General features: G+C 37.5%; 2 protein-coding genes across 6 annotated transcripts; both read left to right on the top strand.

Annotated features, from left to right (window-relative positions):
- Nucleotides 1-659: 659 nt before the first annotated feature.
- Nucleotides 660-23,448, top strand: LOC131145552 (probable serine/threonine-protein kinase WNK3). 5 transcript variants are annotated; one of them, XM_058094698.1, is made up of 9 exons: nt 660-1,208; nt 1,476-1,513; nt 1,655-1,882; nt 1,982-2,205; nt 2,356-2,513; nt 6,378-6,558; nt 6,659-6,802; nt 6,904-7,725; nt 18,669-19,013. In XM_058094698.1, the coding sequence occupies exons 1-9, from the start codon at nt 1,122-1,124 to the stop codon at nt 18,767-18,769; spliced, it is 1,983 nt and encodes a 660-aa protein (XP_057950681.1). In that variant the 5' UTR covers nt 660-1,121; the 3' UTR covers nt 18,770-19,013. The 5 variants fall into 5 exon arrangements, 4 of the variants coding, with proteins under 4 accessions (XP_057950681.1, XP_057950678.1, XP_057950677.1 ...); XR_009134163.1 differs by lacking the exon at nt 18,669-19,013 and adding an exon at nt 15,989-16,077 and having other exon boundaries at nt 743-1,208; nt 1,982-2,513; nt 6,904-7,992; XM_058094695.1 differs by lacking the exon at nt 18,669-19,013 and adding an exon at nt 23,081-23,448 and having other exon boundaries at nt 743-1,208; nt 1,982-2,513.
- On the top strand, nt 20,724-22,619 carry LOC131145553 (elongation factor Tu, chloroplastic-like). Its single transcript, XM_058094699.1, has one exon. It carries the CDS (start codon nt 20,871-20,873, stop codon nt 22,383-22,385), a length of 1,515 nt encoding a protein of 504 aa, XP_057950682.1. The 5' UTR covers nt 20,724-20,870; the 3' UTR covers nt 22,386-22,619.
- Nucleotides 23,449-24,799: the final 1,351 nt, after the last annotated feature.

Genomic DNA, 24,799 nt, shown 5'->3' on the forward strand with positions numbered 1-24,799 from the left:
ATTGTGTGACTTGACAGGTAATTTATTTTTTTGTCATAATTAGCTAGATGTGATGTCTATTTTATTTTTATTTTTAAAAACATTTTAGTAATAAATAAATTTTTTTTATTTTTAAAAATAATTTAGCGAGATGAATTGGATGAAAATTAGAAAGACAAATAAAAATAGTTTGTCACGTCGTAAAAATCTAGTCGTAGACCAACCTATAATTGCATAAATATTTGATAAAAATGATAAGACAATTAATTTTATCCATAGTATAAGATTTACAATTTTGAGTTTAATTTTTAAAAATTAATAGTCAAAGTATAATTATATATATATATATATATATATATATATATATATAAAGATGAAAACTTGAATTATTATACTTCATAAAATATAAACAATAGCACAATAAATTGTGACTTTTGTACCATCATTCCAAAAAAATGTGAACCCAAACAATGTTCAACCTTATTTACTCATCATCTTTCCCAATTTTATATTTAAAATAATTTTCAATTTCCACACCAGAAAGAGACGAACAAGGACCTTTTGTTATCCATAGGGAGAGTTGAAAATCCAAAGTAATGATAGAAACATTTTTTCACGGAATTAAATGCGCACGCCTTATTCTGCCTGCTCTAAAACGCGCTGCCCAGCTCTCTCCAAATAATTCAAAGAAATTATTTCTCGTCTTCTGAGAAAAGGAACATCATATGAAAGAATAAAACTCAATTAATAAAAGACAGACGTCGAACTATGCATATATGAAGAAACGCTGTGAGGTAAAACGGCCGTCAGTCATATATAGTCTACACTGCTGCCGGTCTATTTGCTGATTTGCAGGGCCGACGTCAGCCTCTCTCTATTCTCATTCCTTCCCAAATTCCTCTCTCTCTCTCTGCTTCATTTATTTCCTCATTTATTCGAGTTTTGAAACTCCATGTACGATAATACTTGACTCTGGAAATTGGCTTGTTTTGTGGTTTGTTGTATTAATTGTGATTTGAAGTGAACCCAGAGCGCTGGGAGGGAGAGAATTTGGTGGGTTGGCTTGTGTTGGAATTTGGTCTGGGTGACTGGGTCTGCGGTGAATTGGGGTTTTCATTTCGTGAATTTCGCGCGGGTCAAGAATGCCCCAGGATTCTTCGTCTGAACAAGAGCCGGAAGATTCTGATGCTGAGTTCGTACAGCTTGATCCCACTGGTCGATACGGTCGGGTTAGTTTTGTTGTCTTCTGATTGATTCCGGGGTTTTTGTTTCTTGTTCGTCTCTATTCTGACTTCGTTTATTGTACAAATACTACGAATTAGCGGCCTTTTCATCTCTGAAAGTTAATTAATGCTCTGGATTTTGATCTCGCAATGGCTCTATTTGTTGGATTAGGCTTTGAACAATTATTCATTTAATACATATGTATGTGTGCGCGCGCGCGCTGCATCTGTGTCTTACTGGGTCTTTCTGTTTCTTTTGTAATGCTTTTGCAGTATAAAGAGGTTCTTGGAAAAGGGGCTTTCAAAAAAGTGTATCCTTAATCAATTGCCCTTGTAATTTTGATTATGTGTATCGAACGACAAGTTTTGGCTGCATTTGTATCCTTTTGAGACACTACACTATTACTTTATAGTTTCTTGCGTGTCCTTGATGAAAATCTATGGGTTTTTAGATATAAAGCATTTGATGAATTGGAAGGAATTGAGGTGGCTTGGAATCAGGTCAGGGTGGCTGATCTCTTGCGAAATTCTGAAGATTTGGAACGTCTCTATTCAGAAGTTCATTTGCTCAAGACTCTTAAGCACAAGAACATTATCAAATTTTACAACTCCTGGGTTGACACCAAACATGAGCATATCAATTTTATCACTGAGATTTTCACTTCGGGGACATTGCGGCAGTATGTTTTTTATTTTTTATTTTTTAAAAAATTATATTCTATTTTTTGGAATTAGATTTCCTTGAATCTGGGAAATTTTTATCTTCAACTGTTGTCCAGGTATCGTAAGAAACATAAACATGTTGATTTGAGAGCATTAAAGAAATGGTCTAGGCAGATCCTGGAGGGTCTATCCTATCTTCATAGTCATGACCCGCCAGTTATTCATCGAGATCTGAAGTGTGATAACATTTTTGTGAATGGTAACCAAGGAGAGGTGAAAATCGGTGACTTGGGATTTGCGGCCATTCTTTGCAAAGCTCGTTCAGCTCACAGTGTTATTGGTGAGTACTCTCTCTCTCTCTCTGGCTGTTGCGTGCACTCACATACGCGTGCACACATGCATGTATTCACACACGCACAAAATTCTTTTGGATGGGGGCTGCCATGCTGGTGTTGGAAGTGTGTCAATGTACTTGTCATTGTCAATTCAGGTACTCCAGAGTTCATGGCACCAGAGCTTTATGAGGAGGAATACAATGAGCTTGTTGACATTTATGCATTTGGCATGTGCTTACTGGAGTTGGTGACGTTTGAGTACCCATATGTTGAATGCACCAATGCTGCTCAAATATACAAGAAAGTAACATCAGTAAGCAACTTCTGTTTTTCCTATAGTTCTGTTAGTTTGAGAATTATAAACATACAAGTTACAGTGGCATACTCATGTTAATGTGAAAATTTCTTAGTTTAACTTGTCATTTTTTCAGGGAAGTGTGAAAAACAATGATTGCAGCCTAAATTTTTTTTTTTTCTGCCCTTCGTAAGATTTTTTTTCCCTATTATTGTTATTATGCTTTTAAATCAATAAAAAAACTCAATATTGCCTTTAAAACCTGTTTTCATGTATTAAGTAATTTATATAAATAATCCTCTTAATTTTTTTTCATTGGAGAGTAAGTTTGAATGGTTCTTTTTGGACATCGGCATTGTCCATAACAGCGTGAATTTGAGGTTGTGTTTTATTTAAGAGTTTATTCATGCCTGCTGTCCTCAAGTAATTGAGAATTGACTTACTCCAGTCGATTAGAGTTGGGTTTTATTCGCACTGAATTGAACATGGTAATATTGAATTGGTTTATTCTCACTCTCTTGATCATCTATATAATTAATGCATGTGATGTCTTCAATTATCTATATTTCACTCACAAGATATGTGTCCCCTTATAGAGATAAGCCATATTTCTGGGGTTTCTATAGAGTGTATCCTTTTGGAGTGGTTATAGTCTTTGAATGAGTGAGCTTTTCCTGGTTTACATATTTAATTCTTTCTCTATTTCTCAATAAGAAAGAATTTCATTCGTTAGAGAAGACAAAAAAATACAACCTGTGGAGAACTAGACATCCTCCAGCAATCAACTACAAACAATTACTGTAGTGCTGCTTTCCATTTGTTTTTTAGCTATATGAACTTGCTTCTTGTTGAATTGCACTGTCTAGCCGGGGGTTGTGCTGATGGAATGGAATTTTTGTCTCTCTAATAGTACGAGACTGCCTGGTGGATTTGGATTTACCTTTTAGGGCTAATGGAAGGTAGAAAGTTTTCAAGACTTTATAGACTGAAAGAGGGTTAGAATGGAACACAAGTTGAGGCTTGAGTTGGAGAGCCGGTGGAATTAGAATACTGTCAATGGCATTGTGAATGGTGATGTGAATGGTATTGAGCCGTTTGTTGAGATTTTTCCGTATGTAAGATTAGGGTTCTTTTTGTTCGGGTAATATTTAACATAGTCAACACCAATGACCTGTTGTAGATTAGGAAGCCTAATAAGGCACTTTCCCTTGGTTTACAAGTCATGAACTGTTATAGTGGTAAATCCAGTTCATTCTTTGCCTCCACGTTGCTCTATTGTATGGTGCATTTAGAATAAACTGTTTGGTTTGTTTGGAGCATGGATCTGCTGCCTGCTGGATTACCCCGATACTTTAGAGCATTTCTGTAGCACCCCGACCCAACACGTGGGCCCAGGATGCTACTTTAGTTACATTTGAGTACCTGATACTATCATATCATACACGATATGCAGTGGAATAAATGAAACAATCTCAGCATACTATTACCAGAGTCTAAATCAATATATATATCAAGGTTCTGTCCATACACATATTACATCCCATAAACTAATTCACATGCTCGGTCCACATGACCAGCGATACAAGCCCGAAGGCATACTACCAAATCTACTCATATATGAGTTCTTGAAGACACTTACAAAAAGTAACTAAACTAGTCTCCACCCCCTGGATCCCACTAAACTCGATCTCTGGGATTCCCTGAAAAGATATGTTGTATAACGGGGTGAGACACCTCTCAGTAAGGAAGATTAAGTTAATGACAGTGTATGGCAGCATGCTTTTCAGCGTATACTAGAATCTTACTTCTCTCTTTTACTAAACATAGTATGCCTATTCATTTCTCATAACATATATCAATACTGGAAAATATTTATATCATTACATAAATATACAGATATGCATAAAAGATACACCTTAGAATTTCTCGCCATGCATAAACCTTTGTGGCCAGGGTCGTGCTGCCCGAAGGCTAGACAAAAACCCGGGGGATCAACCCAAGCCAAGTCAACTCCCCACTATATACGTCAGCAGACTACTGCAAGCTCACTTGCGGGTCCGATTGCGTCTAGGTCAATCGGCTAGGACCACCCACCAACACCACATGCTCGTAAATGTGGGCGCACACGGTCAAATGGTGAAACTCTTTATAGCAATGGTACCGCGCTCGCAACACAAGGTTCACAGGTTTCCTAAAGCATATCGTGCAATTTAAGTAAATAAAACTGTACTTTAAAACTCGTTTCACAAAATAGGCCATTTAATACAATCTCGGGCCTTGGCCCTCTCATAAAGTACAAACTCGGGCCTCAGCCCCTCTGTTACAACTTGGCTCTCAACCTCTGAATAAAATTTTGTTATTTTATAAATCTCGGCCTTGGCCGTTTAATACACACTCGGGCCTCGGCCCCTTTTTCTTACCAATTCGGGCCTCGACCCTCTCATAAAATATCTGCATTTCTCAAAACAGTTCAGTATATTTCGCAAACAGTTTAGTATTACACAAACATACCCATTCTGATATTTTCATAATTCTCAAAACAATATTCACCTGCCACACAATTTTCCATATTAAAAACATAGCTCGTAGGCAACCATGAAAACACTATATAAATGGTTTGTAGAAACAAACCGATCTTTCCACCGTTCATTTCTACTCAAAATATCATATAGTATCCTAGGCTTGAAAACGAGCCTTTTGAACAGTTAGAAATCTCAACTAAAAACATAACATACTCACCCCACAAACATTTCTATTGGTTCAAAAACGATACAACACTGCATTAAACATAATCCCCTTACCTGATTTCAAAATAGAAACCGAAACACTCAGAAACCAAATCCCGACCATTATCACCAAACTGAAAATCTAATCCGCTAGAACTATAGATCCTAGCTCCCTGATCCTCGCAGTAACTTTCGATCGTTGAAATAGGCGACGAATGACGAAGAACTGTAGAGAGAGAGAGAGTGAACTCGCCGGTTCTAGAGAGAGAGAGAGAGAGAGAGAGAGAGAGAGAGAGAATTTTGGGTTTCTTAACCCTTAAGTAATGAAAAATGATATTGATATTTATAAGCCTTTTGACCTGGTCAGACTTGTCGACGAATTGGTCCCTCGTTGACGAGACATAGAAGGCTGTTCGTCGCCGAATCTCCTCCCTCGTTGACGAACCAAAACCTGATATTTTTCCTATTGGTCGGGATCTCTTCATCGTTGAGACTCTGAATCTCGGTGATGAAGCACTGAAGGGCATTCGTCAACAAGAACATTGGCTTCATCGATAAAGCCTACAAAAATCTCCTTTTTTTATATTTTTCTTATTTTTACGAGTTTGGGTCTCTACAAGTTCTCTGCTTCTTGCTTACTATTGGGAGGAATGCTCAGGCCAAAATGCTGCAGTGCTGTGATTTATGGCGTGGTTTGGCACTTATAGTTGGAGAGAAATGCATGAATGTTTGTTTTCTTCAACTCTTCTTAAAGCGATGAAAAGCTTTTGCGACTCAAACTTAGAAAATGAAATGACTTCTTGAAAAATGCTTTTGAAACTCAAATTTAGAAGGAAATGACTTCTTGAAAATTTGAGGAAAACCCAAATGTAATAAAACCATAACCTGACTCGAATACTTGACAACATAATAACCCAATAATTCAAGCACCAAGCAATTTAATCTGAAAAATATCAAAATACAACCATAAAATAGAATATTTCTAATCGCAGAAGATCCGATGGAGACTGTACTTGTGCGTATGTTGTCTTTGAACTTCAAGATTGCCTCCATCTTCAGTAAGTACAGTAATAGAAAGCAATATCATGGTTTATGTTATATATTTTTTTAATATATATATTTTTCTTTTTCTTCCTGCTTTTTATTTTTTATGCAGGGAGTCAAGCCAGCATCACTGGCAAAAGTAACTGATTCTGGAGTCAGAGTATTTATAGAGAAATGTATTGCACACGTCTCCAAAAGATTGCCTGCTAAGGAACTTTTAATGGATCCTTTTCTCCGATCAGATGATGAAAGCGAAAGTGTGGGTCAAACATTGCGATCAATACCACATCATTCAGGAAAAAATCAGATTAACACTTTTGGACTTTTTACATATATATATATATATATATATATATATATTGTTTTTTCTTCCTAACTTTCAAGGAACAAATGCAGATGATGAAGAACAACGGTTCAATATTGTAAAAAAAAGTGCAAAGGCTTCCCAACGTGATGCAAGTCGAGACTTCACGGTGGAAGGTCAGAGGAAAGACCTAATTACAATATTCCTAAAATTACGAATAGCAGATGCCACAGGTCCTTAGTTGTACTCCTTTCTTTTACAATTTTTCAGTTTTCTTCCCAGGAGACGTAGCAATTATAGATTATGTAATTGAGAACCTTCCCCGTGGTCCCAGGTCATTTTCGCAACATACACTTTCCATTTGATATTGAGGCTGATACAGCAATTGCTGTTGCCAGTGAAATGGTTGAGGAATTGGATCTTACAGATCAAGATGTTTCAGCCATTGCTGCAATGATTGACTCTGAAATTCGGTCTCATATTCCTGACTGGACAATTGGAGAAACTTCAGGAGATAATTTTGATCAAGAAGTTGCAAGCCCTGATACTTATGCCTCTGAAACAAAGGATGGTGCTGCTACATCGACTTCTTTGTCACCTGGTAGTCTTGTTCTGGATCGAATGTCCTCAGGTAGGAAGTACTGGTCTGACTCACCCAAGGGGGTTGGAGGAAACTCTCTGGTAAAGCCTGGTCCTGCAAACTTATATTCTCAGTCAGAGCTGGTAAAATTTGGAGATATATTGGCTAAAGATGGTGAATCTTTTTGTGAGAACATCTGGGATGCAGATACTCCCAATAAAATTGCTTCATTGGAACAAGCGGAGGATGCCTACATTCTCAAATTTGATGTCGAGAGGAAAAATGAAACTAGTGTGCTTGCAGATTCACAATTAGTTGATAGAAGCAGTGCAGCTGCTGCTCTACCTGCAGCCAATGTGTCTCATTCAGTGGGAGGGCAGAGTAAAAATTTAAGGAAGCCTGAATCTGAAGATGTCAGAACCATTGAGGAGAAACTTAAACATCTGTTGTTCAAGCAAGAAAAGGAGGTAGATGAACTGAAGAGGAGGCATGAACTGGCCATATCTGATCTTTTGAAGGAATTACCTTCGAAGCTCCATCAGGAACTTCTTCAGAGATGCAACCTGGGGATTGCTGGTAAGATGCACCCTTCATAACAAGCACACACAATTCTGTAGCTGCATCTGTTTCCTAAAGAGGTTTAAGTTAGCTGCGGAGACCTGGATATTGCACTAATTTTGGGAGAAAATGCAGCATAATTGTTTTGCCTGCCGCCTGCCGGAGAAAATTTTTTTATTAGTTTAGGAGATTTAGTGTGGAGGGTGACTCTTAAAGACCAAGGGACCAACCATGAAAGACCCAGCCAGAGTTTCATTTGCTAATAGATGTGCAATGCTCCTGAGGGTGAGATACAGCCAGATTTGCCTTGTAATTTTTGTAGTATAAGCTTGTCCATGCTTAAAAAGAACACAAACCATCCGCAAATTGGGTTTGATTTTCCTTGTAATGGCTACTTAGAACTGAACTGAAGTGGGTCAATCAAACCTTTTATGAAGTGTATAGTTGTACATATTGCTTCATTTTCTATATTAACGACATGAAAAGGGTACCGGATTGAATGTTTTATTTTGATACATTTTTAGTTTGGGCAAAGGACACTAACCTCCCCTAGGGTTTGGCGACCTCCCTTGAGATTTTCAAAAATTCCACAAACGTCCTTTGAGATATGGAAAAAAGACACGGATCTCTCCCATGGTTTTAAAACTTCCACGGACCTCCCTAAGATTTAGCAAAAAATGCGGATCTCCCATTCTATTTGCAAAAAGACATGCATAAGGAGGTGGTATGAATGTACCAAAAATTTAATGTTAGGGGAAGTATGTGAAATTTACAAAACATTAGGGAGATCTATGTCATTTTTCCAAATTTTAGGGATGTTCTTGGGAGCTAAACCTCAAGGGAAGTTGGCGCCTTTTGTCCTCATATTTTTCTACGTTAAATTTGTGGATTTTTTTCTTTTTTCTTTTTAGGATTTGATGGAAACTTTTTGTTGTTTGCTGTGAAAGTATTGTTATGCTGTTGGCCTCTTGAGTAGTTTGTGATTCTATTCATTTGCTCGGATGGTATACTGTTTGGCTGTTTGGACATTTCTTTAGCCCTTCCTCTTTGATGGAGAAGAACCACATGGAGAACTTTAGATGTTTATATTGTAGCTAGGATTTTTGTTTTAGTTTGGAATTTTTTTTTTGTTATTTTAGAAATTTAATTAGTTTAGGGTTATCTTTGTGTTTTTTAGGTATTTTAGGGGTTATTTTTTTAATTGATTTGAATCTAATAGCAATATTTAGGGTTATTTTGTAATTGATTAGAATCTAATAGCTATTAGTGCTTCATCTAATAACCTAGGTTCTTCTTCGCTACGTGTTGGAATTGGTGTATTCCCAAGAGAGAGAGAGGGGGGGGGGGGTGAATTGGAAATTTAAACTTTCTCCTAGGTCAAATCAGATTCCTCAAACAGTATTGAACATACTTAATGTTTTTTTATATAATCATAAATCCAATCAAATATTTAAACAATTAAACGCAAACATTCAAGTGTTGAAATTTAAAATGCGGAAATTAAAAGCAGGCACAAGAAATGTTATCGGGGTTGGGCCAATACTGCCTATGTCCCCGCCTCAGCTCGTAAGCCCAAGGATTACCACTATTGCTCACTTAATGGGTAGAGCGGCACCGTTTACAACACCTTACAGGCCGGTGCACCTAATTCTCTTAACTGGGTCTGAACTAGTCCGGGACTATTCACAGGGCTAGTCTCTCTCTTCTGACAACCCGTCGGGAATACAACCAGTAATATCAAATTCGTGTACAAATAGAGGTGTTTTTAAACTAAGCAGATGATGCACAACAATATGCTCAATACAATCACAAATTGCACTTCAGTATGATATGAATGTATAAGCTCAGTGAAGTCTAAATATGACTACTCTCAAGATAACGTCAATATTATCAAGCAATATGTGAGAGTGTGTTATGAATGAATCTTTGAGTCAAGATATGTACGTATATCAATTACAAGTAATATCCTCAAAGATCTCAAGAGCACAAGCAAATATCTCAAAGATAATTTATCAAATAAGTATGAGAGATATTTGAATATCAAACTTGTTTTAAAAGTGTTTCACAATAGCACAAAAAACAAGCCTTTGAATACTTGCAACAATAATGTAAGACTCACGAGCTCTAGAGAGTATTCTCAATGAAGACTTATGAATTAAATCACAAGGAGACTCTTAAGCTTACTCTCAATAAAATCAATATCAAACAAATACAATGAGGGTGCAAGCTGATATGAACAATCTCAATGATACTCTTACCAAAGGATTTTAACAAGTAGGATGAGTAAGAGAGGGATTTTTAGCTTATATGAGTATTTGGAAATTCAGAGGATTTTGGCTAATGATGTTTGCTAATCTCCTTAATCGTTCCAAATGAACTAGTATATATAGACATTCACAAAATTATAACCGTTGAGGGACATAGGAGTCTTTTTAGAAAGGATTAATGAAGGTTAATTAAAATTAACCTTGTTTTACTGCAGTTAAAAATGTTCAACCCGAGAGTTTTCAGTTGACTATATTTTAAATTCGGTCGACTACTTCTAGGAGTTCGGTCGACTGTGGCTATTTTGAACTGAAGGTTCGGTCGACTGACTTAGGGCGATTTACGAACCCTTTGAGGTTCAGTACACCAAGGCAATTTTGAATTGATGGTTCGATTGACTAAGTTGTTGGGGTCAGACACGTGCCAGTTTGGTCGACTGTCTTCCACAGTTGACCGAGAGAAGTCAAAATGTTGACTTCCACCCAGTTCAATCGACTAAGGCATTTTACATTGCCAAGGTTCGGTCGACTGAATTTGTCCACAAACCATATTTGGCCAAAATAAAAACCCAAGTTAAATCCATATTAATGTGAGTTATTAACCTAATTACTTGAGGGATTCCTATAGTTATTCTATGGTCTTTTTGAGCTTATGCAATCTATCATGCATGTCATGCAAATATATTAGAGAACAAATTAAAAAACTAAAAGCAATACAATGAAAATCTTCTTCTTCTTTCTTTTACTCTTCAGATTCTCATGGATTATGCCAGGAGTATGTGCTCTTTAAGATCTTTCTAACAACCACATCACTTTCATGTGTGTGTTTTGAATGATTAACCTATTCAAGTACTTAGACACACACATTAGTAACTTGCGGTTTGTTATTATCAAAACTAGGGATCAGACTCAAAAAGTCAACACTACGCCTCTCTCTCTCTCTATTTTTGGATTTTGATTCTACATCAATTTTGTTCATCATCTGTAGATTTTTCTAAAATTACAGTTGTGCCCTTGAAATTTTGAACACCGCTTTCCAACAAATATTTCGTAACACCTTCCTTCACCATTAAAATTAAACCCCCAAAACACTAATCCATAAAATTCCATCTTCATTTGATGAGGGGTGTGACTCCATGTGCCACTTGAAATTTTCTAGCCGCTGACCCCTTCAGAATCCAATCTTGTTGGAGCACCATCACTATCATTCAACTCACCACCCTTCGATCAATCATTAACTTAGGATCCTTGCTAGTGGCACATGTGCTGTACCAACTCAAATCTGCTTCATTTTTCCCTCACACTGATGACACTTGCATGATGCATATTTAGAATCATTTGTTGCTTCCAAAACGGTCAACCAGTATACGTTCTCAAGAGACTACAGATGCATCAGCAAGAAGGATATCAAGGCATGAAATAATACTCATAACCTAGAATAATCTATATCAATTTATAGACTTTAAGAAACTGGATATGATGTTCAAGGTTCTCAGAAGAGCCTCAATACTTAAACAGCTAAACGTGATGCAAATGAGTCTTTTATGCTCTCTCTACAACAGAGTTCAGCTCCCCCTAAGTATATGATGATTATGTATGGATGAAGTTCGATATTTATTTTGTTTTCACTCATCCTTTCAAAAAGATTTTAACATTGATTTTATCATAATCATCTTTATACATAGAAATTTCGGCAGCATGCTGGCTGTAAAACAAACATTTCCCAAACCTGTAAGTCATAAAAATCATACAGAATATGCACTAGTATTATACATCACTGCATCAGCCATGCAGGTGGCGTTCTAGATATAATCAGTAAAGCATAAACAACAATGACGGTCGATGCATGATCAAGTAATATAGTCATCAATATTATCAGTTCAACCACCAACAATAGCCATCACTAATGACCCAACCATCAGATGTGCAAAATGGATAGTGAGTGAATGTGCAGTGCAATCGATGAAAAGAAAAATGTATGATGTTTAGATATACAGACCAAGATAAAAAGTAAGCAACTAAAGAGATAAGAAAATGTTCTCCTAAGGCCTATGCACTGTCTCCATCGTTAGAAGATCCTGCCTCATCTCTGGCTATGTCCATCTCATCATCGCCTTCATTGTTCAACTCATGAATGCGATCGTTCAGCTCGTTGAAGTGAACAACCATGATGCTTTCTAGCTCTCTGTGTCTCTGCTTCAAGGAGATAGCAAACTCTCTGAACTTATTTTACAGAGTTGTATACTGAGCATGAGATGACGAGGCCAACTCCTTGATGTCTGTCTGAAGAGACTGCGTGATCTGGAATTGAGACTCTCTGAACTTGGTGAAGGAAGAAGCAACACCTGTGATGGCAGCCATCAAATCAGTATACGATGGCTGCGGAGGCTGCGGTGGCTGATCTTGTGGAATTTCTTGCTGGTCAGCCTGTCCCCTACCAGCAGTGGGCAACCACATATTTCCAACTAACTCATATCCCATAAACCTCAAAGTGACTGAGGAGAACATGTTTGTGTTCCTCCTTCTCTTAAGCACAGTAGCATTTGATCTGGTCACTTCCATATTCTCGAACACCCCGTTCAGTATCCCTCCATATGGCATGATAATCCTGCGGCCAACAGTCCTAGAGAACATTCACTTAATCATCAAGCTTGGCAGGTCTAATTTCTTTCTAGTGAAAAGACACCACATGAAAAAATAGTCCAGATGGGACACATGGACCCTGGAACCAGCTCTAGGCAAGATATTATAAGTAATCAAATGATGCATAATCTTAGCCTCTAGGTTGAAGGACCTATAATCTGGAGGATGATTAGGGTTAGCATCTGGAACAGTCGGACACTCAAATTCGCTCCTCTGGATGTTAAGGGTTTCAGCCAGGTAGTCGGCGTCAAACCTCAGATTAGTGTTCAGAACCCTGGAGTAGCATCCACTATCGTCATGACTTAGCATAAAATAATCTAACGAATGTAGGGTAATACCCCCTAGGCTGGTAGGACATGAATGAGTCCCAACTCTGATGCCTAAACAGTTAAACATATCAATTATATTCCCAAAGTGCTGCTCCATAAAGGTTAGGTCAAGAATTTTACCTAAGATGACCTCATTGGGACGAAAGTCCCTTACGTATCTCGTTGTGGTAGCTGCTGAGAGAAATCAGTTATTATCCACGTAACCGACTTCCTGGGCGTCTGTCCATACGTTCATCGGGCCTTGCCATGGTGAAGATGGATTTGGGCAAATGGCTTTTGGTAGGTAGTATATGGGAGAACTAGGAAATAGAGAAAAACAGAGGAAGTTTCTCAATTTTGAGAGTGAAACTGATGTTTCTGTGCAGTGAAGTTATATATAGCCACAAGGTTCGGTCAATTGAACCACAATAAATGCCTTATGAGCTAAGTTTGGTCAGTCAACCGAGGAAGCGTTCGGTCGGCTGAATTCATTAAGGCGTGCAAATATAGTCAACCGAACATAGTCAACAATGCAATTTTGACTTGATTTTTACCAATTCCTTATTTTTACTATCCCTTATGGCTAATCCTATGCTCTAAGGAAGAATAATTATTTGATTTCAATTGGAACCCTTCCTTCCTCTTGTCCCATGGGATTACTCACCATAATTACCCACATCATTTCCTTTTCTAAATCTTTGGCACTTCTACAAAAACAAGCAAACCAAATGTACCTTTTCATTTCATTAAATAAGCAAGCTTTATGAGCATGTGAGGGAGTTTGCTTATTTGTTCTATTTTCTCCAGATGATACATGAAAATTTTTATGACTGTGGGATTTGAAAGATGGACCCTTTTTGAAGAATTTCTTTCTTTTAATTCTTAAGGGTTTGTTGTGATTATTCTTTTCAATTTTTGCTTTGAGTGTAACTCTAGAATAATCATCTACTTCTTTCTCTAAGCAGATAATTTTCAAAACTTTCTTTATCTTTTTCTTCTCAATGATAACATGATAAGCTTTTAGTTCCTCTAATTGTTTAGCTACCCTTTTGTTTTGATTTTTCAAAAACCCTTTCTGCTCAGACATCCTAGCTAGAAACTTATTCATTTTCAATAAACCATTCTCTAGCTTCTCAAATGAATGCAGACTTTCATTATTCAATTTAGCACATGATTCATCATAAGATATATCATAGTTATTATATGAATCATTGCATGCAATGTCAACAGTATTATCACAGGGAATATTAGATGATTCATCATATGACACAACACATCATTCAGCATAAGAATCATCACATGCATCATTAACAAAATTATCATGATATTTAACAGATGATTCAGCATTTGACATATCATAGCATTTAATGTAAGAATAATCAATTAAGCTTGAGTTAAAATCATATAGTTTTTTTCTATTAATGCAATTTCCCTATCATTTACCACTTCCTGAGTGGTGGTCTCATTCTCCCGGGATTTTTCATATTTTGTTTCGAATTCATCCTAGATTTCCTTTGCACTCGTGCAAGCTATGATCCCATGAAAAATGTTAGATTCTAAAGCACAATATAAAATCTCCATGGCATATGAATTTGCATTCACTAAAGTAGTATCATTTTCATTCATTTGCATACAAGTTCCTCCAACAATCACCTACCAAGCCCTCCAATCCATTGATTTTATAAAAACGCTCATTCTAATTTTCCAGTGGGTATAGTTTACACCACAAAACAATGGAGGGCTAGTAGGTAACTGTCCCTCGTTGAATAGGGATACACCAAATTGAGTCATTGCGATCTTTTTGCAAAAACGTTTAAGTCTAGTGCAACGAGACTCTGATACCAATTGTTGGAATTGGTGTATTCCCAAGAGGGGAGGTGAATTGGAAATTTAAACTTTCTCCTAGGTCAATTCAGATTCCTAAAACAGTATTGCACATACCTAGGGTCTTTCTATATAATCATAAACCCAATCAAATATTTAAACAATTAAATGCAAAAATTCAAGTGCTGAAATTTAAAATGTGAAAATTAAAAGCAAGCACAAGAAATATTATCGGGGTTCGGCCAATACTGTCTACGTCCCCGCCTCAGCTCACAAGACCAAGGATTACCACTATTGCTCACTTAACGGGTGGAGCGGCACTGTTTACAACACCTTACAAGCTGGTGCATCTAATTCTCTTAACCGGATTTGAACCAGTTTAGGACTATTCACAGGGCTAGTCTCCCTCTTCTGACAACCCGTCGGGAATACAACTAGTAATAACAAATTCGTGTACAAACAGAGGTGTTTCTAAATTAAGCAGATGATGTACAACAGTATGCTCAATACAATTACAAATTGCACTTCAGTATGATATGAATGTATAAGTTCAGTGAAGTCTTAATATGACTACTCTCAAAATCCAATCTTTTTGGATCATTTGATGAGGGGTGCGACTCCATGTGCCACTTGAAATTTTCTAGCTGCTGACCCCTTCAAAATCCAATCTTTTTGAAGCACACCATCACTATCATTCGATTCAGACCCTTCGATCAATCATCAACTTAGGATCCTTGCTAGTGGCACATGCACTGTACCAACTCAAATCTGCTTCATTTTTCCCTCGCACTGATGACACTTGCATGATGCATATTTTGAATCATTTGTTGCTTCCAAATTTGTGAGGAATTGCTTCTAGCCTTGCTATTTTGGTTTTTCCCAACATTTTGAAGCTGAATTGAGAAACATTCAAGATCTAGTGCATGTTACATGTTTGGAAAATAATTTCAGCACCAACACTAGATTCAACTTTATTTGCTGAATTTTGTAGGTTTTTATTTGGTGGAGACTTGAGAAATTGGGAAGTTAGTTTGAGAAATTGGGTTGTCAATTCAATTTTCATTGCTTTTGAGTATGAATTAAGTCTAGCAACACTTTATTGAGACTTGATAGCAATAACTTAGAGATTTTCCTGCAACAGATTACATTTTCTTCGTGAAATTTTGATGTTGGTTTGAAGAAATCCATCTTTGATTCTTTAATACATATTTTTGGAGTGTGTCAACATCCTTTCTTTTTCAGTTTTACTAGTGGAGTTTTCTTGGAGCATGTGCAAGGAATTGAAGTAAAATATGTGAAGAATCTCTCAAAACTACAAAGTTAGGACAAGGGCCTTTTGGTAACATTGTATGAACTTACATTACTTTAACTCCATGGAAATTGATTCAATATTGTTTATCTATTTTGTACTTGTTTGAATTTGCATTGGTCCATGTATGCTCTCTAGATTTTTGTTTTTTGTTTTTTTTTAAATGATAGGTCCGTTCATATCTAGTTCCCACTTAGATGGCAATTCTCAACAATTAATACAACTTAGGTGTCCTCTTCATTTTGATGATTGTTCAAGTCCTCAATTTTTCTTAGATTGGTTGGATGACATGGAGGATCATTTCAATTTGTATGGATTTGTATGACCACTAGAATATCTTGTTTAGCTAAATCAAAACTTCTTGGTTTAGCGTGTCAATGTTGGCAAAAAGTTGAAAGAGACAAGTACAATCATGGAGAATATCTTTTACTACTTAGTCTGAAATGAGATATATTTTGTTGAGAAGTATTCCTCGTATTCCCTATAGGGAGCCTTAGTGGACCACCTATGTAGTCTCAAGTAACTTTCTACTAGTGCCATTGATTATTAACTTAAGTTTAGAGATATCTCATTGATGTGCTCTAATGAGGAACCTAAATTGGTGATTACATTTAAAAAAGGGTTGAAGGATGAAATCAGAAGCATATTAAAACCATATTCGAAAATGTCTCACCTCTATAAGGCTTACAACATGGCTTTGGAAGAAGAAAGATTTCTCCAGCTATCAGCCTACAACACTACTTCCAATCTAAACAGTTTCTTCAGTCTAGATCAATTTTTACATGATCACAAGGTAGTCCTAGACCCTCCCAAGATGTTCAAGAGAAAATTCCAATAATTTTTTGTTTCTAGGCGAAATGGATGCTAAAAATAAGACACAAGACACCTGAGACAAGCCAAACAGACCGCAACAGAACCAAAGATGAAGGAACCAAACAAAACCCCAACAATGTGAGAGATAGAAAGAGAAATACTAGAGTAAAGATGAGACCCTAGGGGTGTCAAAGATGGATTCAGATGAAGAACTAATAGATCGTGGTGAAGGGGAAGGAGCTGAAGATCTACAGACCTAGCTTGGAGGATGGATTGAGGAAGATCGAGAGGGTTGAGGCTGATCTCGTCTGATAATCTCAACAAAGCTACCTAAGCGGGTACTTAGTGACTTAGTGAGCGAGGTCGTTGGCCTTCTTGCTGACATGTACAAAGTGGCTAGAGTGGGTAGTCATTTGAGATCTGATATGTTGGATTATCTTAAGACAATCACCAGCTTAGATGTCTAGTAGGGTTCACAATATCTTCAACTATAGATCTAGCATTCCTTCCCTCTATTGTTTGGATTCCTATGCAATTCTTCGTGATCTCCTCATTCCCTTCTGAAACCTCTTTTTGGCTTGTCTCTGCAAAATCAGAAAGAAGTTTTCTTCTTTTATTTGGTAACAAGGTAGGCCAAGGAATTTTCCTTTTGGTAGACAGTTTGTGAAAGCTAGCAATAGTCATGACTCCTGCATAAATTCAACTAGCATCTCTGGGTTCCTTGCATTCTCAATGACTTTGTATTTGTGATATAGAATCTGCTTCTGTTTGTAATGATTTGAATTTGAGTTCTCCATGACTATTTGAATTCAAATTTTGTTTCCTTGGGAGGTTACTCACTGAGTTTGATAAGCAAACTCCCCCTACTAGGAGATGGAGTGTTTACTGTAGTGTTAACCAACAGCTTCCAGGTTAAGTAGCTTGGTGCTTTTATTCGGGGGAAACTGTATCAATGTTGTCAATTAGCCCATCATGATTTAGAGCTCTTCCTTCTTAGATTCTGCATTGCTTGTTTTTCAAATATTTCATTTGAATCAACTTCTTGTTTGTTAGATTGGTCCTCAATTGTTGACAAAGGACAATTTATCGGCTTTTTCGTCTGGTTTTGAGGACGCTTATGAGTGCCAAGCTTTGTTAACCCAATGTGCTGCTCTTAAGTTCTGGTCCATAGGTCATGTCATTTTTATTATCAACTGTTATTTCTTTCTTGCACATCTTTTGTTTATGGCCTATCCTTCCACAACCGTAACAAAAATCATTGAGTCGCTTATATCTGAAGATTATCCAGAGATCTCGCTCTTTTTTCCTTTTTAATTACAAACCTGTAACAAGAGGCTTATCTGCTTCTATCAAGACTCGCTCTTTTGTATTTTTCCCAGGGTTGAAGCATATTTTCAAGTAAATCTGCTTGTAAAAACCTTCGAGCTGATTCACCTATCTTTTTTACATTTTCCTTGCTTATGTAAGGACCCACTGTCTGTATCCAGAAGGGGCAATAGGAAAATCCCAATTCATCGAATGATCTCCATTAATTCTATTTTGTTAGCACCATTAATTTCCATATTACAAATCGTGCACCTTAGATAATTTTTGGTTTAGTTTCTTCTGAATCAAACTTGAAAATGAAAACATTCCTACCTATTTCCTTAATATCAACTTTACCAGATTTGCTCCATGCCTTCAATAAGATATTGCGTGTTGAGAATCTTCTCTGATAAAAACTCTCCAAAACAAGTTGTTTTAGTTCCTCAGCTACTCGTGAATTTTCTTCTATTTCTAACTCTAGTTGCATTGTGCCAGGAAACACACCAGAATCTGTGAGCAAGAGGACCTTCAAGCACTTGACAGAGATCTGCTTGCACAATCTGGGGAAGAAGGGGGAGAGTGGTCTGCTATTGTAGTTAAGTGACTGAGATATACTCAAAGAAAAGAAGGGGAAAACCTAGGTTTTGCCATGGGAAAGAGCTCTACCCTGCGGAAACCCTAGGGGGAGTGGTTGCAAACCCTTCAATATTTTAGTTCTTATTTATGCTTGAGAAAATTCAAATAGTTGAGAATAAAGAATCAAATATCATAACTACCCATGCAAATTTTTGCATAATTGAGTATCATGACTACATCAATGATAGTGCACAATTTTTTAAATTCTTCTGTGGACGTGAATTGTGAATCTTCTCAAAATGAGGCCTTAGATCTTTTTTAGTGACCCTAAATACTGCTGGAGGCTCTAGATCAGAGATGGACCTTGGCTTGTCTCCAACCTTGGTTGTTGAGGTCTGCAATGAACTTCAAGATGAGTTGCCAACTATGAGATAAATATGATTATTTAAGACATTGCTTTTCAATCTCAATTTCCCATCTCAAACCCTAAGAATGAGGAGCAATTGGTTGCTCCAAAGTTTGTTGAAAAATTCTTTTATCATGGTTCCTATTGTTGAAAATCCCTTTAGAATATTTCACGTCCATCCAATAGATTTGAGCCACATCTTCTCCCTTGACATCTTCTTTAACCAAGTCTAATGAAACATTGTCCATCATTCTTGGATATGATAGTTGCCAATATATTCATATATTAAATTGATTTCTTGTTTGGAGGACTTATTATCTTATTACAGGATATTGCAATCTTCTTTGCTCCTTGAACTTAAAAGGATATTTTAGATACTCTTTTGATAGACAATACAATGTAATTCATGCAATTTCTTAATTTGTCTACATGTTCAACTTTGTTCCTATTCCTGAAGTTATAGCTGCCATTTCGAAAACTCAATGTCAAGTTTTCTCAAACAATAGAGTTTGATGGAGAACCACCATGGAGAATTTTAGGCGTTTATAGCGTAGCTGGGATTTTCACCTTAATTTAGGAAAATTTCTATTATTTTAGAAACTTAGTTTAGGATTCTTTTGTGTATTTTAAGTACTTTGGGATTATTTTGTACTTTCTTATTTTAATTAGGTTTGTTTTGTAAATATTTGTTTTAATTGTAATGTTAGATGCATAAATGCTTTGTTTCTAATGCATGTAATAATCAATTATCACTCAGTTTCCCTCTCATGCACTCTCCCTCCTTCCTTCTTTTCCTTCCTCTTCTTTTATTTTCTTCTTCTTTCTTCTCCTTATGATCTTTCTCCATTGTATTATGTTTTCTGTTGCCCAACAACTTTCTTTATTCTCTCTTCTATGTTGCTCTTCTTCCTTGGCCTCTCTTGTACTCCTCTCTCTCTCTCTCTCTCTCTCTACTTATGTCCGACATCACTTGTGCTTCTTATCCTCTCCATTTTGGGTAAAGTATTGTTTTTAAAATTGCAAAAACACAATTACATTCTTGATGGTATTTGTGATTTTCAGTGGGGTATAGAAGAAATTTTACGATGCATATCATATATGAAGGATAATATTTATCTAAATGTAGGATTTTGATCCCACCTCCCACAATTAGAGGATGTCAAATAGCTATGTGTCAAAAGTAAAGTCTTGATTTTGGAGGGGACATTTCATTATTTAGTGTACCCATGACTTCTAATAAACCTATAATATTGTGACAGTTTAATACATTTTAAATCTCAAATCACATAGTAATACTATAAATTATCTATTTTTAAAAAATAATAATAATATATAATTTATTGAATTTGACTTGCATATCTTGAGAAGTTGTTCATAAATAGGTTTAGTTTGGGTTTAATTTTTATAATTTGAATTTTTCTATAAACTTAGGAACTCATTAATTTAATTCTTCACCTAGCAATTTAAATGGTGGCCAAATCCTTTATAGGTTTCTTCCGATTTACACGTGTTGCAATACGAAGAGTGTTGCACAGAACTTCCGTGAAACTAACATTCGACCATTTGAGTCCTCTGCCACTCCTTGAAGCAGAAGCGGATAGAGCCCATTTGAGGCCCTCTTTCGTCTTCCCTCAGATAACAAATCCCCTCCTCCATCTTCTTCTTCCTCTCTCTCTCTCTCTCTCTCTCTCTCTCTCTCTGTTCAGTGACTTCTCATGGCGATTTCAGCAGCAACAGCATCAGCTTCTTCGAAGCTCCTCTACCCATACGTCCCATCTTCATCACCCTCACCTTCTTCCTCCGCCACTAGCACCACTACCACCTCCTCTCTCTCACTCTCTACCGCCACTTTCCGTACCCAAAACACTAAGCTGAGACCCACTTCAAAATCACCCCCAAAACTCTCCTCCTCCTTACTCACCAACCCCTCCACCGTCTTCCGCCGCGCCCCAACCGCCCGCGCCCCCTCCACCTCAACCCGCCGCTTCCTCACGGTTCGGGCTGCCAGAGGCAAGTTCGAGCGCAAAAAGCCCCACATCAATATCGGCACAATCGGCCACGTCGACCACGGCAAGACCACTCTGACCGCTGCCCTCACCATGGCCCTCGCCTCCGTGGGCGGCGGTGCACCGAAGAAGTACGACGAAATTGACGCTGCGCCTGAGGAGCGCGCGCGCGGCATCACCATTAATACCGCCACCGTGGAGTACGAGACCGAGAGCCGCCACTATGCCCACGTGGACTGCCCCGGCCACGCGGACTATGTGAAGAACATGATCACCGGCGCCGCCCAGATGGACGGAGCAATCCTGGTGGTTTCCGGCGCCGACGGCCCCATGCCCCAGACGAAGGAGCACATTCTGTTGGCTAAGCAAGTGGGCGTGCCCAATATGGTCGTCTTTCTCAACAAGCAAGACCAGGTCGATGATGAGGAGCTCTTGCAGCTTGTGGAATTGGAGGTTCGTGAGCTTCTCTCATCTTATGAATTCCCAGGTGACGATGTGCCTATCGTTTCTGGTTCAGCCCTTTTAGCTTTGGAGGCTTTAATGGCGAATCCTAGCATTAAACGAGGGGAGAATCAGTGGGTCGATAAGATTTATGAACTTATGGATTCCGTGGATAACTATATCCCAATTCCCCAACGCCAAACTGATCTCCCATTTCTTCTTGCAATTGAAGATGTGTTCTCAATCACTGGTCGTGGGACTGTGGCCACTGGCCGTGTCGAGAGAGGCTCAATTAAGCTTGGAGATACAGTGGATATTGTGGGTTTAAGAGAGACTCGAAACACAACTGTGACTGGGGTTGAAATGTTTCAGAAAATTCTTGATGAGGCACTGGCTGGGGATAATGTGGGAATCTTGCTGAGAGGTATCCAAAAGGCTGATATACAGAGAGGGATGGTTTTGGCTAAGCCTGGCAGCATTACCCCGCATGCTAAGTTTGTTGCCATTGTATATGTACTGAAGAAGGAAGAGGGTGGAAGGCACTCGCCGTTTTTTGCGGGTTATAGGCCTCAGTTCTACATGAGGACAACTGATGTTACCGGGAGGGTGGCATCCATCATGAATGATAAGGATGAGGAATCGAAGATGGTGATGCCTGGTGACCGGGTGAAGATGGTTGTCGAGCTCATAATGCCTGTGGCTTGTGAGCAAGGGATGAGATTTGCTATAAGAGAAGGAGGGAAGACTGTTGGAGCCGGCGTTATTTCGTCCATTGTTGAGTGATATCTGCTTCTGGTAATAAGAAGAAACTTTGGCATGACAATAGACGCCTTTTTATTTGGACAGTGTCAAACTTTGTTTCCTCGATTTTATGCAATTAGTTCCACCCACCCCCTTTTTTTTAACTTCATGAACCCAATGTTATATAATCTGCTGTTTTGTTTCTTCTTTTGTTTTGTGCTAGTATGGTAGTGTACTTGAGTAATGTTCTGCTAAGATTTTGATTTTCTCCTGGTATGATTTAGCTGTTCTTTTAAGTTACCTGTTTCCAAGATAAAAATGCCTTATTATGGTTTCCAGCCATACTTAATATTCCTCTAAGCAGATTGATGTGATTCTTTAGTTTTTCTATGCTAGGCTCATTAATCTGACTTGCAATAATAGTTGCCCCTTTTTAACTATATCTGCCCACTAAAACTGTGGTGTAAATTGCTAAGCTTGAGTTGGCAGATTTGGGCTTGTCTTTTTCCAAGCAGTGCCATCATAAGTTGGATATGCAAATTTTATTGACTGGTTTGTTTGCAAATTAAACTATGTCTTGTTTGTGATGAATATTCTCTCTCTCTCTCTCTCTCTCTCTCTCTCTCTCTCTCTCTCTCAAAGCAATTATAATGAAAATCTTGATTTAAAATTAAGAAAATTTCTGCACAGATGAAAAGCATCTTGATTGACGGTTCAACACTTCATTTGCTTGCTAGGTTCGCCATTAAACGGTAATGCAGGTCATTCTTGTTTTGGAAAGTCAGGGATCCAATTGATATGCTGTGTAATGCTATAGGAACAGCCTAAAAATGTCTTGCGAAGAAATTTTGAGCAACTATACCTTTGCTTCTACAGAATGTAAATGTCATTATGGAACATGAGGCAATACAGGGAAGATGAATGGTGATTTTCAATTGCCCAGGTGCTTGTGGTTTTGTTTCTTAGATAGAATATGATAGAATATGATGATTTCAGAATGAATCCGAATAATAGTGGATTACCTTAGACTTCTTTTTTGTATTATTTCTAATACCTGAATTTATGTCATTGCTTCTTGACGAGAGAAGTAGGTTCAAATGTATCATTTTCACAAATTACAAATAGGTAACATAGATGAGTCCGGATGTTTTTAGATGATTTTGATGGTCAAATACCAAACATCAATGTTACATTTGGCTCATGGAATGTCTATTTTTAAGAATAGAATGATTGTATTGTAGGAATTTGATAGTTACAAATTAAAATTGTTGTATTCATAAAGCATTTTTGTTATTCTATAACATGGACTTGACATTCAAATTTCCCCAAGGTAGCAGCTATTCCATGTTTGATGAAATAACACATTTTTGTGTTGCCATCTGCTCTATGATGATGCTCTTTCTTTTGTAAGCTATCAAATCTATAGGATGATCATTTTGTTACTAGGAATAAATATACTGCAAACCAAATGTAACTTAAATCTTTTTTTAGCAGCATGAATAAAAATCTTGGTGATGGAGATAATACAAGGCTCCAAGCTATCCCTCGTCATTATTAGTAATATTAAATATAGTTTTTCTTGTGCTGTATAATTTTCCTGAACCTTTTTGTAGTTCATCAATAGGATTCAATCCACACAGCAACTATATTCCATTATTCATACTGAATGCTGTTTTGAGGTTTGAATGTTTAAAGCTAGCATTCATAAGATGTGGAGTTTCGTGCGTCTGGTATGGCTATTTATTGCACTTTGCTTTTTCTATTTCTTGCTATTTTAGTATTTTTGGATGTACATCATACTGAATGCTGTTTTGAGGTTTGAATGTTTAAAGGTAGCATGCTTAAGATGTGGAGTACCCGTGCATCTGGTATGGCTATTATTGCTCTCTGCTTTCTATTTCTTGCTATTTTAGTATTTTTAGATGCATATTGTGCATGCATATGTACCTATACCACCTCTTGTCGAGGATATTTGTTAATTTAGACGATGCTCGGTAGCAGAGCATAAATCATCTTTTCATTGGTAAGCCTTTTAAAAGGAACCAGAGAAATGATTTCGCATACAAACAGTATCCATTTGTTAGTGAAATGTTTTATTACTGTATCATCCTTGCTGGTCTTCCAGTTTTATAAAATCAGTCGCTGCAGGGGTGCTACTTCCTTTTCTGCTTCAGGGTGATTATGTGCAGGACCATCAGGCCAAATGGGTTTCTTGTGAGAGGCTTTAGTAAATATTTGTAGTCTCTAATTGCCTATATAAACAGAACTTTTCTTCATACATGATCAAGTGAAATTGGTTCAGCAGCTCTAACACCAACTAGGCAACTGCTTAGGGCTTTGCTTTCTCAGGCAAAATCGCTCTCCAAGCGCTGCACTCTGCCATGGATCTCGAGACAAGAAAAGACTTAGGTGTCACAATGCATCTCTACCTGTCTAGTAGAACGACGCCACGTAAA

This window comes from Malania oleifera, chromosome 13 (genome assembly GCF_029873635.1).
Source record: "Malania oleifera isolate guangnan ecotype guangnan chromosome 13, ASM2987363v1, whole genome shotgun sequence".
In the NCBI taxonomy this organism is placed as follows: Eukaryota; Viridiplantae; Streptophyta; class Magnoliopsida; order Santalales; family Ximeniaceae; genus Malania; species Malania oleifera.